General features: G+C 35.1%; 1 protein-coding gene across 1 annotated transcript; it reads left to right on the top strand.

Moving 5' to 3' along the window:
• Positions 1-4,404: 4,404 nt before the first annotated feature.
• On the top strand, positions 4,405-12,327 carry LOC115974539 (probable 26S proteasome non-ATPase regulatory subunit 3). The gene is made up of 9 exons (XM_031094940.1): positions 4,405-4,511; positions 4,660-4,763; positions 4,888-5,078; positions 7,965-8,102; positions 8,215-8,351; positions 8,493-8,547; positions 8,622-8,732; positions 10,817-11,056; positions 11,522-12,327. The coding sequence occupies exons 2-9, from the start codon at positions 4,679-4,681 to the stop codon at positions 12,032-12,034; spliced, it is 1,470 nt and encodes a 489-aa protein (XP_030950800.1). The 5' UTR covers positions 4,405-4,511; positions 4,660-4,678; the 3' UTR covers positions 12,035-12,327.
• The last annotated feature ends 1,259 nt before the right edge of the window (positions 12,328-13,586 follow it).

The following is a 13,586-nucleotide window of genomic DNA, read 5'->3' as shown; positions in this document are numbered from 1 at the left end:
ACTTTGTAGTATTAGGATAGAAAAGATCAGAGACTTTCTCTACACTTGCATCCAACCTTGGTGAAACTATCTTGCCTCTTCCAGGTTCAGGAAGCCATTTATGCTCCCAAATACTAATAGAACAGCCATCCCCAACCCTCCAAACAGCACCTTTTAGAATCACCTCTCTAGATTGTAAGATACTTTTCCACGAATAGGACCCATTCGAAGAGATAGGGGCCTCCAAAATGCTACCCTTTGGAAAGTATTTAGCACTTAGGACTTTGTATAATAAAGTATCCCTTTTGTGGTACAACCGCCAAACCTGCTTTGCAAGCATTGCCTTATTAAAATTTTGGATATCTCGAAAGCCCATACCACCAACAGATTTGGATGAACACAAAGTATTCCATTTCACCCAGTGAATCTTCTCTATCTCCCCTTGCCCCCACCAAAACTTCCGGATCATTGCCTCAATGTCTTTACATAGGCTTACCGAAAGCTTAAATACACTCATTGAGTATGCTAGAATTGATTGTATAACAGCCTTTATCATAATCTCCCTACTGGCTTGTGAAAGCAACTTTTCTTTCCATCCTTGCATTTTGGACCAAATGCGTTCTTTAATTTGGGTAAAGCATGCCTTCTTACTCTTTCCTACAAAAGAAGGTAATCCTAAATACTTCTCATAATGCTGAATTGTTGGAAAATATATATACCTTGTATCTCATATTCTGCAAGATATATTTTATATATGTATATGTGAATACGTATAAATACATATACGAATATATGTATGTATATATTTGAGAATATACTAACCCATGTAAACTAACATTTGCTTGATGGGTATTTTTTTTTGGGTTTTAGATTTGTTTATGTGTAAGAAGTAGAAAAGTATTTCTACAATAAGAAATAAAGAGTAGTCATTCACTGCACAGCAGAAGGTTTTATTACACAGCAGAAAGCTTTATTGCATAGTAGAAAGTTTTACTGCATAGCAAAAAAGTTAGTCCTGTGGCAAAAATTAGAGAAAAGTTCCTTCTGCGTCAGAAACAGAGGATAAGCCCACTTTGTAGCGTCTTCTCTTGGACTTTTGACTCGACATTTGTGCATAAACTGACAGCGGCAGAATGATACTTTGAAGCTCATTCCATGGAGTGCCAGGCCCAACTTCCTTCTTAGAAAAAGCCTAGATTGAGTGTTGTCTAATAACATCAAGACGCATGTCTAAGGTACAAGAAATGTAAAAAGAACCCTCGACACACCTAATATTTAGTTGTCAATTGAAGTTGTGTTTCAAAAACATGTTTTTTAGTGATGAAATCAAGACAACTAAAAAAAAGGGCTATTTACCAAATAATTTCAAAACAGTTTAAATTAAAATTAATATTTAAAAAATTGTTCTGCAAATTTTACTTAAAATTATATGCATCTAGGCAAACATGTGAATGGTGTCTCATGTAGCTCCTCAGCAATTCTCTTATCTGTTTTTCGTAAATTTTACTGGAGGCTTTCAAACTGATATATATATATTTATATATATATATATATATATATATTTATATATATATTTTTTTTTGAGAAACCAGACCCGGGAACTGATTTTTGCTGAGTATAATGATTTGGCCACTATTCTTAATTTTTTTTAATATTTATAAAAATAAGATTGTTATCAAAATCATAACTAAAATGAATTAATAATTCCATTCTAAACATGTTGATTTGTCATTGAGATATCTGTCAATTGAGAATACCAGGGGTTCAAGTTGTCGTCCCCTTTTTACTCCCAGTATTATGTGCCTCCATGGTCAACTTTATATATTAGGATTTTTCCCAAAAAAGGATAATATCAAGAATAAAAAAAACTATTTCACATCAGCATCTTGACCAAAAAGATTGTATCTAGAATAGGGAAAAACCATTTCACAGTTGGAATTGATGGATGATTGTATAACCGTAATAAATCCATTTGGAATTGATTGTGCACTTTCATAATTGCTTTATTTTGCAGATATCACATTTTTACCATTCATCCATGCATCTGCATAAGTTGACTATTTGATATTGAGAAATGATACTTCTATAACATTTTTCACAACAAATTTTAGGTGATAATTTAGATTAGTTATAGTAGTCATGCATAACAATAAAAGAACATAATCATCTTAACAACCAAAATGCTGCTTATTCAAAACTTAGATGGATTCACCATCAAAACTCTTTCCACTTTAATATGAATCTATGGAATCTGGCATAAAAATACTTGCATTGCCTTGGACAAAATGAAATTCTTTTTTTCAATTATGCATTTAAAAATGTATAATTGAAGTTCATTATTAAGAGCTTCCGTATTCTATTTACCGTTATACATCAATACCCCATGAATATGGATGCACAAATCATGATCGTTAGACAATTTACATCCAGTACCCAAAATTCAATGAAAGGTTTTACCATTTTTCAAAAAGTTGTTTTCCTTGAATAAACTACTTTTCCTCAAAAAGTGATTTTTAAACTTATAAGTGCCTTTTGTCCATTATTTAAATCAACTAAGTTCAATGACTCCAAAATCAGGCCAAATATGTCCTTAAATTTGTGTGTTAGAATTTTCTTTTCTAGGGAATTGGGAATTTGAATAAATGATGTAACTTTTTAGAAAAATTGCTAAATACAATCACGTTGCTTTAAATATTTTCTTAATTTTTTTTTTTCTAAATAATATTTCATCATACAACAAGATTAATAAAATTGCGCATCTCATAAATGTTTTTAATTACAAATATATATATATATATATATAATGCATAAATAACCTTGCTAATATATTTGGACAAAAGGATAACATTAACTTTTTTCTTTTAATTGAAGATGATAGATTTTTTCTTAAAAAACTAATACAAGAATACAATATACTAAACAAGACTTAAGAGATTAAATTGACAAAAATTAAATCTTAGCAATTAATTTAACCTCTTCTAAAAAATAGATTAATTGAACCATCTATCTATATATCTATATAATATCTAAAAGTTGAAGCGTAGTATTATTATTTCTAAGTTCCTATTGACCCACACCAACATAGTATTTTGGTCCATTCGGTCTACTTCGGTCCATTTGGTCTACTTGATTCACTTCAGTAGTTCAATCCATTTGGTTGACTTTGGTTTACTTCGATTCATTTGGTCTATTTCGTTCTACTTCAGTTGAGCCACGTTAATGTAACATCTTGGTTTATTTCAGTTTAGGTCCATTTTGCTACACTTTAGTCCATTCGCTCCACTTCTATTGAGACACATCAGTGTAGCATTTTAATTTACTTCAGTCCATTCAGTTTTTGGTGCACTTTTACTTAAGAATAGGAAAAGAAAGGCTTCTTATCTAGAAAAAAAAAATAAAATAAAATAAAAGAAGGAAAAGAAATGCTTAAGTTGAAAGTACTATGGTCACGTTTAGGTGGAAGACGCTTCACTTCTATTGAGACACATTAGTGTAGCATTTTAATTTACTTCAGTCCATTCAGTTTTTGGTGCACTTTTACTTAAGATTAGGAAAAGAGAGGCTTCTTATCTAGAAAAAAAAGAAGAAAAAAAGAAGAAGAAAAAGAAATGCTTAACGCTCTGTTTGTTTTGATGGAAAATTTTGTGTAAAGATAGTTTTTTATGTTTTCCAATGTTTGGTAGCATAAAAAAAGATGAGTCAAAGGAAAACCATCTTTGATCAACATAAAAAGTATGGCTTATTTTTAGATATTGTTTTCCATTATTTTTTTTGAAAAACAACTATATCTCACAGCAAGCTAAATAAGGGAAGTTAAGATGTTGTTTTTCAACTTATTTAAAGTTACTACCAAACATTGGAAAATGAGATACTTTTATAGAAAATACTTCTTAGAAATTGACTCATTTTCTAAAAAACATCATTACTGAAACAAACAGAGCGTAAATTGAAAGTACTATGGTCACGTTTAGGTGAAAAACTCTCCACTTCTATTAAAACACATCAGTGTAGCATTTTAATTTACTTCAGTCCATTCAGTTTTTGGTGCACTTTTACTTAAGAATAGGAAAAGAGAGGCTTCTTATCTAAAAAAGAAAAAAGAAAAAGAAAAGAGATGCTTAAGTTGAAAGTACTATGGTCACGTTCCACCAATTCAAGTCATCCTATCCTTTTTTTTTTTTTTTTCATAAAAAAAAGAAGAAGTTGAAAGTGATTAATTTAAAATTGAATTTATTAAATAACTATAGACATTGTTAAAATAAAAATCAAGATTAAATAATTTTTTTAATACTTAAAAAAAGAAGAAGGTTTTTGACTTTTAAATTTTAATAGTCTTTTTAACTGTTAATTGTGCCCAAAAAGATAAAAATAAAAATAAACTATTATTAATATTATTATTTTAGAAGCGAAATAAAATGTTAACTTGAAGAGAAAGAAAAGAGAGATACTGAATAAAAATCAAAGAGGAGTAGCTACAACCAAAGAAAGTGCTTCGTCCTCCTCTCCTTCCTCAGCTGACTTTCTCCAGATTCGTAAGTTGCATTCCACTCCCCTGAATTCTTCACAGTCATCATCTACTTGAATCTCACTTCACAGCGATTGTGCGTTTTCATTGCTTCCAAATTTTCTTGTATTTTCCGAGCAACCAAACAGATCTTTCAATCTCTTCTGTTTTGGCAGCTTCTCTTCATTCTTCAAGATGACTCAAGATGTGGAGATGAAAGAGAAAGACCACACAACTCCTTCACATTCTGTTACCACCGTCGTCCCATCCACTTTTCAGAGTAACTTCTACTGCTACTGCTTTTTGTCCTCAATTTCAATCTCATCGATTTCTAATTCTAGGGTTTCATATTTAATTGACAATTTTCATATATTTCTGTGTGCGCGTATTTGGGGGTTTTATAGATTTGAAGGAGATAGCATCGCTTATTGAGACCGGTTCGTACACCAAGGAGGTTCGCCGAATCGGTCGCGCTGTACGGCTCACGATTTCGTTGAGGCGTAAATTGACGGCATCGGTGCTCTCAGCTTTTCTCGATTTCGCTCTTGTTCCTGGTTCTGAAGCCCATGCTCGATTATCGGTGTATCTTCCAAAGGTACATTGATCTTAGTTTTTGTGATTTCAAGCTGAGTATCAATGTTGTTTGATTGGTTTGGTTTCTTAGGGTTATTCTTTCTCTGCAATATAGTAAGTGTGTTTCGGTATCTGAACTGTGAAACTAGATGTAGTTAAGGTTGTCCGAGTTTTTGTTAATGTTTGGTAGAGACAAAAATGCGAGAATGTGGGTATCATCGAGCTGAAATATCAGTTTTTGTATGACAATGGAGCGATTCTGTCTTGTTTGGTTCACAATCACTGTGAGAACTATTTAACATATGCTACCCTCACTTGCCATCTTGATCTTACAAAGAGAGGAGGCGTCATTTGAGCTAGAGCTAATTGGCGGTTCAAAGTGAGAACTATTAAAAGAAATAGGAATTTTTCTTGTGGTGAGGATTTTGGCCAATGATTTGATGGTGGCCTAAAGGTATAATTCAATGTAGGGGTTCCACTGTATATTAGAATTATAATTTAAATTGTAATTGGAAGAAGTTTTTTATTTATCATGCTAGGTCAGATTAAGTTTGGTCATTTTTGAGAAAAGTAGGAAACGGTGAGTGATGGTTTTGCTTAGTTTAGGAAAAACCACATTAACTCTTTGATAACACAACATCATAGCATGATCCAAAAAGTTTTATTAGATGTTTGCATACGTGATAAAAGAGTCATTTACTTATTGGGAGAGTAGAAGTGTCATTAAGACCACTTAATAATTAGCATCAAGTTGGGTAACTGTCTGGAAGTCAATCTTGCAGATGCTGCATTTGGAGATTAGAAGTGTCATTTGTTGTTGTGATTACCTTTTAGATTCTTTGGCATTGCCAATAAGCTCTCTACCAAAGGGCCCCAAAGCTGGGGGAATAATTTTCTAAGGGGTGGGCTAAGAGTTGAATTTCTTAAATTCCATCTAGTGGAGTGGAATACAATGTGCTCTCCAATCAAGAGTGGGATTGGGGGTGAGAAAATCAGACACCATTAATCAATCCTTATTTGGGGAAATGGTTGTGGCATTTTGGAGGAAGGAAATCATTTTTGGAGAAGAGTGATTGGTGTGAAGTATGGGGAAGCTTGGGATGAATGGACAATGAAGATTATCTAACATTCATGGTGTGACTTTTGGTGGATTGTAAGGGCAGTTCGCGTTAAATTTGTGGATTACATTAGTTATTGGTGATGGTGGTAGCATGCAGTTTTGGCATGACACATGATGTGGTAGTTGTGCATTGAAAGAGTTGCACCCAAACTTATACTGAATTGCAGTGATAAAGATGATTTTCTGCACTCTTGTTGAAGCAATTGAATGAAGGGTAAACTCGCTCATGAAATATAAGCATGCACTTATAACGATTGAGAATTGGAATTGACACTCTTTACTCCAATATCCTAAGTGGTGATGTGATGTAGGACAAAACCCAAATATATGCAACCAAAAAAAAAAAAAAAAAAAAAAAAAAACCACCTAGACTTGCCTAGAATTGGCACCAAGAAAGAGGAACAAAACATAGGAATTGACACCTAGGATTGTGTGCCAATGAGCTCTAGCTCAACTGGCACCTCATCCCTTTATAAATGTTAGATGAAGGGTGAGGTCATGAGTTCAAGATCAATCAGGTGTGTTTGTAACTTACCACTGCAAAAATAACATCTAGGATTGTCTAGAATCAACACCAAGCAGTTTGAAGAAAAATCTCCAACAATAAATGTGTTACTCAAGCAAACTGTCTAACTGTCTCCATTGGAGTACAATAGTGTGTGCTTATATAGATTACTATGACCTAATTCTTATTCTAACTGACTTAGGAAAGCCAATTTTTGAATTACAAAAATAATTGGCTTTACTCTAGGAAATTAAATAAAAATACTATTAACCTAATTAATTAATAATATCTATCTATCAAAAAAAAAAAAAAAATCCAATAAAAAATAGAAATGACCTCATAAATAAAATAAAATAAAATAATCTTTGCACTTCTAGTATCATTTGGGCTATAATAAAATTAGATGGAGGCCCAAAGGTAAAGGTGACTTTGATGTGAGATCTTATTATGAAGTGCTAAGAGGTTCCATGGCATAATATTTCCATGGAAGGGTGGGTGGTGTACTAAGGTACTAAAGAAAGTTGCTCTTTGTGTGGACAACAGTGTAGATTTTATTGATTCCCTTTTAATTATTGGATTATGTAATTTTAAGGTGTATTTTGTGTACACATCCTTTGTGCGTGACTTCTTTGTGATTCTTTAGACTATCTTATGAATACATCCTATGTACATGAGGTAGTTCATTTGCATCAATAAATTTGATTACTTATATCTAAAAAAAATTCCTGGCTGCGTAAAACTTATTTCTGGTATTGAACATTCTTTCCCTTTCATTACCATAATTTGTTGAAAGAGAACATGTCCATGATACAATTCATGAGTATTCTCCTAAACTATAAAAATTTCTATTCATAGTTGCATTTTCTATGAGCATATAGCAAGCTTTCTTCAGGCTTTCCCTTTATAAAAGAATTTATAAAATCTGTATTTACATTTCCTGGCCAACCTAGCCAGTAAATACTTTAGATAGCTTGAAATGCTGATCTGAAATTTTACAAATGTGATAAGCCACTCATGATCAATTTAGTGGAATGTGAACTATACAATGTGAGATACCTTACTTATATATTGGATATGAAAGGGGTGTGCGTCTATCTTTATGGTATATAGAAATTTGAGAACCATACTATGTTTAACATGAGAGGTGTTCTTATTGTTTTAACTCCATTTGAATAAAAAATTTATGATAGTTCTATATTTTGTGCTCTAGCTTCTCTGTTAAGAAGTTATAATGTCCACATTGTTTAACCATACCTAATTACATATGTTGTAACATTGTGTAGCAAGATGAGCATGAAATGGAAGTTGACACTGCTACATCAGTTAGTCAAGCTTCAGGGAAACATTTACTGCCAGAGCTCGAGATTTACTGTTACTTGCTCCTGCTACTTTTTCTGATTGATCAGAAAAAGTACAACGAGGTTTGTGGATTGGTTCCCCTTTATTTACTTCTCTTTTTTGTTCATTATAGTGGATGGAACCCACTGAGGTAGAGGTAGTTATGTAGTGAATGTACTTCTGTTTCTCTTTTAGGCTAAAGCTTGTTCATCAGCAAGTATTGCTCGGCTTAAGAATGTGAACAGAAGAACTGTTGATGTCATAGCATCTAGACTGTACTTTTATTACTCATATAGCTATGAGCTCACGGGTGAGCTTGCTGAAATTCGCGGGTAAGTTATATATCAAATCGAATGTGCATATGTATTTAGTATTTACGTATGTTTGTAAATATGTGTTTATGTCATTCAGGGGAAAAAGAGGAAGGTTAGCTTTTAATCTTTTATTTTGTCTGTATGTGTATTTGTTTTCAGCAATCTACTTGCCTTGCACCGTATTGCTACATTGCGCCATGATGAGCTGGGCCAGGTTTGTTTTCATCTCTAGTGCAAGATGTTGTCTTGGGGATTCAAAACTTGTAATAATATGATACCCTCATGCAGGAAACACTCCTAAATTTGTTACTTCGTAATTACCTCCACTACAACCTATATGATCAGGCTGAGAAACTGAGGTCTAAGGCACCACGATTTGAAGCACACTCAAACCAACAGGTGCGGTAAATTTCTTTTTAAAATTGTAGTGTTTGCGTTCATATGGATTACAGTTAAAAGTCTTTTTGCTTCACGTAATCTGAATGTCTAACCTGGCTACTGATTGTTGCTGCCCAAAATTTGCACATAAGAAAGACATGGGCCCCCATTTAGAAAAAGGGCCCAATGAATTTGGTAAACCAAATAGAAAAAAAAGGCCCAAAGGGAAAGCACAAGCCCTTGGAAAAAGGAAGTGGCCAAGGGAGAAGGTGCATGGCCTAATAACTAATGTATGTTTAAGCAGTCCAAGGAAGGCCCAACCTACCTTAGAAAAGAAAAGAAGGAAAAGCTTGTCTTGGAACTCTTTGTAACTCGAAAGAGATGAGAGAGTGGAGGAAATACCTCCCAGTCTGTTGTAAATGACAAACGTGGTTGACTCACTCCATATTCCAGGCATATGAGAGGTGTATGATCACTCATTTTCAGGTTTCAAGGGAGAACGGTTTGGCGGAAGGGTAGGAGAGCTCTAGTTGTGATGATCAGCCATGACCTTTAGTGGATTACTGGGGTAAGTGTCAACACTAAAATGGTGAAAGAAGGCAGACCTCACAGGTGCATGTCATAGAAAACCTACAGCCGACCAAAGCTTGTAAATGTTCAGTGTTTCATCGTTTTGTACCTAGGCTGTTATTAGTTAAGGCCTTGCCATGACCCTCAATTCTCCCCCAATGAGGAGAATCTTCTATTTGGGCTTAAGTCCACATAATACTTTCATAGTTCTAATTGCCCAAAGAAATCTAGGGAGACCGGGTGTGATAGGGACAAACCAAAGGTTCTGTGCCCAAAGAAATTGGCTGGAAGGCCGAGGAGAGTGGTAAAACATTAAGGATGTCTCCCCAGTTTTGGGAAACCTATGGTTTGGGGGGAACAAGAAAAAGAAAGCAGAAACAGCCATAAGAACTACCAGATACACTTCGACAAATTCCTTCAATCATTTATCAACATCCCATCCTTAACATTTAGCAAGAAACTCATGCCGCAGAATGAGAAGTGTTGACATGCATCACTAGAAAAACTCTCCTCTCTCCCTGAATTGTCTCACCCATCTGAATCCTGTGGTAGAAAGGATTTCAACTAGTAAGGCCACCCTGTTCCAAGTCCCAAATCTCACTAGTTCTGTAAGCCCGAGGGTTGATTGCAAACTGTATTGTGAGAGTTGGGGCCTAATACTTCGTGGGTCCAAATGGTTTGAGAGGAAAGATATATATATATATATATATATATTTATATAAAGACTATCACTTATTTTATTTTATCTTTTTTCATTGGACTTTTTGGATTATTTTGTTTGTGCACAGACTGGTTTTGGCAGGATAAGCCCATTCTGTAGGGAAACCAGGCCCAAGTCCCCCTCGCAACAATCAGGCTTGAGGCCCAGACCAATGACTTTCCAGTGAAGTGGGGGCACTTGTCTTGGGCGTGATAAAGAAGGACCCTACCCTGATTCATTTAATTTGAACCCTAACCTTTGACAGCCTTCGTTTGGTTCACATTAAAATTGATCACTTAATGCAGCCATGCAGTATGAAAGAAGTGTGCTGTGATATTTATTTTGCTTGTCTTTTAATGATTAAAGAAGGGGATTTGGGCCCTACTATCTATTATGCGTGGAAGATTTTGATCTAGAATATTATTTTCTTGTACCCAAATTTCATAAAGTGAAAAGGGTATCTTTCTCTTAAAATAAGTAGGTGAAAAGATTATCTAAATTAAAAATAATTGGAAGAGCTTGTGCACACTTACTCTTGTACTCTTCCTTGACTGTTTTCTATGTCTTATCTTTTTTCTTTTTTTCTTTCTTCTTCGTCTTATATCTTTTAACCTTCTTGCATATGTTTCTTTACAAGAATTCATTGTAGGAATGCACTTTCCACGCGTTTGATCAATTGTTGTATAGACCCATGGATTCAATCTACACCAATATATATTTGTTTGGTTTCTGTTGAGCTTCTCTATTCCCTCTTTGCAGTAGTTCTATTTCCTATTAACTGAATGTGAGCATAATTGTTTATTAATAATTTGAATGTCTCATATTACTTCTGCAGTTCTGTCGATATCTCTTTTACCTTGGGAAGATTCGAACAATTCAGTTAGAGTACACCGATGCAAAAGAGTCTCTCCTGCAGGCTGCCCGGAAAGCGCCTCTTGCAGCTAGAGGGTTTCGAATTCAATGTAACAAGTGGGCTGTGCTAGTTCGTCTACTGCTGGGAGAAATACCCGAGAGAACCATCTTTATGCAGAAAGGAATGGAGAATGCTTTGAAGCCATACTTTGAGCTTACAAATGTGAGTCCAACTTGTCAAACCAGTAGCTAATTATAACATGTCAGTGCATTCAGTGGAGTCATGATTTTAAGATTGATTTACAACTTGGCAAATCGTAATTCTTGATTTATCACTGCAAATCTTCTTTTAGTATCAGAACCCAGCCAGTATGGTTCATACTTGATGAATGAGCTAAAATTTATTCATCAAACAAAGCAACAGTACAGCAAGCAGCAAGCTGCAACCATAACAGAGAACAAAAAAAAAAAAAAAACTCTGCTAAAAGAAAAGGCAGAGCTGACTGGCACATAATATACAGAACTAACTCCTATTGGATACAGAAACAGGGACACGCCATAAACTGCCCAGAATTCTATTCTGGATAGTGATCTTTACATTCTTGCACAAATACAACCAAGCTAGTCTTTGTTTGTGATGTATTCTGTTTGGGTTTGAAGTGTTTCAACTTTGCATTGGAACTTTCAGGCTGTTCGGATTGGTGACCTGGAGCTGTTTAGGAACGTAGCTGAGAAGTTTGCTGACACTTTCAATGCTGACCGAACACACAATTTGATTGTCCGGCTGCGGCATAATGTCATTAGAACTGGTTTACGTAACATCAACATCTCCTATTCCCGCATCTCACTTGCTGATGTTGCTAAAAAATTGAGGTTAAACTCTCAAAACCCCATTGCTGATGCTGAGAGCATCGTGTCGAAGGCTATTCATGATGGAGCAATTGATGCCACCTTGGATCACACAAATGGGTGGATGGTATCAAAGGAAACAGGAGATATTTACTCCACAAATGAGCCTCAAATTGCTTTCAACTCCCGGATTGCTTTCTGCCTTAACATGCACAATGAAGCAGTTCGGGCCTTGCGATATCCTCCAAATACACACAAGGAGAAGGAAAGTGCTGAGAAGAGGAGAGAGAGGCATCAGCAGGAGCAGGAACTTGCCAAGCACATTGCTGAAGAAGATGATGATGATTTTTAATAATGTAATCTATGGGTCTTTTGCTGTGGCAAGAAACTTGGCCATTTCTTATTTTTTGCTTTTGTTTTAGCTTTATGAAGCCCCAAAAAATATTTAATTTTCTACTAAGATTACTATTATCATTTTTCTTCCCCCTCTCTCTCTCTCTGTCTCTCTCGAACAGAGACTTGAACTTTCTTTGTTGATGATCCAATGATATTTTAAGCTTGGAATTTGTTTACACTTCTTGGCTTAAAGGTAAGCCTGACATGTCATGGTTCTTCATTTATGAAGTAGAAAATTGTTTTTGGCAAGTACATGCCAGTGTACTGGGTGTATTTTGGTTCCAAAGAGAAGTCCAGGCAACTTGTGTGAGTGTCTTTTAGTATTTAGTGAAGCCATGTACCTTGTAAATCACTTTTTCTGTTTTGCAGTCATTAGTGAAATCACTTTTTTTTATTGGGGAACAGCGTGTGATCCAATATGGTATAGATACATAATTTAATAGTAAATCCATCTGTGGTAAATTATTTTGCCTACCCATGGTTTGAAAAGTGACAATTTATCCATCGAGATTTACTTTGTTAGGATTCCATAGCTCATCTCATCACTCTCTCTGTTAAAACATAAAAAACATAACAAAACCAATAAAAACAAGATCAAAAAGTCATATTTGTAAAAATTGTTGTACTTTTTAATAAAGAACTTTAATGGAACAAACACCTAATTTCAACGTAATAAACTAACTTTTCACAAAAAACAAAAATGGAGAACCTTTTGTTGTTAAGTAATATTATCTAAGAGAAAGTCATTGCATTTTGTACCATACATTCAGCAAAGCAACTCTTGTCTATATGGCCCTACGGGAATACCTTATGCCTACATGTTTTGAAATGAACTCCTCTTCCCTTTCCCTTTCACGAGAAGAACAAGAAGAGCTAGCTCGTAGCAACAAGAAAGTGAAAGACGTGAATCATGCAGGATACAGGGAAGGACCAGGCTTGGGATCTTCTTCACCTAACTGTGGGCCATGGAATGGAGCAGCCTCATTCAAGGATAAGGTCGTTGGCGATATCCCTGGAGCATACACTCAGGCTTTTTGTTTTGGAAAGGCCATGGATGATGATGCAGATTCGGATGAAGAAGTTGAAAACTTGCACCAAGGCTTGGTTGCTATTAAATTCTCCAAGGAGTTTAAACAGCATATTCGAACACCATGGTCAAAAGCCCTTATTGTGAAGGTCTATGGCAGATCGGTGGGACTAAACTTCCTCCATAATAGGCTTTTTGCCTTATGGAAACCCGCTAGTAGGCTGGATTGTGTTAACTTAGAGAATGGATTTTTTCTCACTTGCTTCTCATTGAAAGATGACTACGAGTCTATACTCAAGAAGGGGCCTCGGTTCATTGTAGAACACTTTCTCTCCATTCGACCATGGGAGCCAAATTTCTGTCCGGCATCGGCAAATGTCAACTTAGTAGCTGTGTGGATACGGCTAAATGAACTCCCTATTGAATACCATAACTCCGAAGCTTTGTTGCACATTGGTAAATCTATTGGACATGTTTTGAG

Source organism: Quercus lobata, chromosome 2 (assembly GCF_001633185.2).
Source record: "Quercus lobata isolate SW786 chromosome 2, ValleyOak3.0 Primary Assembly, whole genome shotgun sequence".
Classification (NCBI taxonomy): domain Eukaryota; kingdom Viridiplantae; phylum Streptophyta; class Magnoliopsida; order Fagales; family Fagaceae; genus Quercus; species Quercus lobata.
The sequence above is the reverse complement of the archived record's forward strand: the minus strand, read 5'-3'. Positions and strand labels throughout refer to the sequence as shown.

Coding starts and splice junctions, on each gene's coding strand:
- LOC115974539 (XM_031094940.1), top strand. CDS start 4,679: ATGACTCAAGATGTGGAGATGAAAGAGAAAGACCACACAACTCCTTCA. Junction 4,764..4,887: donor CGTCCCATCCACTTTTCAGA/GTAACTTCTACT, acceptor GGGGTTTTATAG/ATTTGAAGGAGATAGCATCG. Junction 8,733..10,816: donor AAGCACACTCAAACCAACAG/GTGCGGTAAATT, acceptor TTACTTCTGCAG/TTCTGTCGATATCTCTTTTA.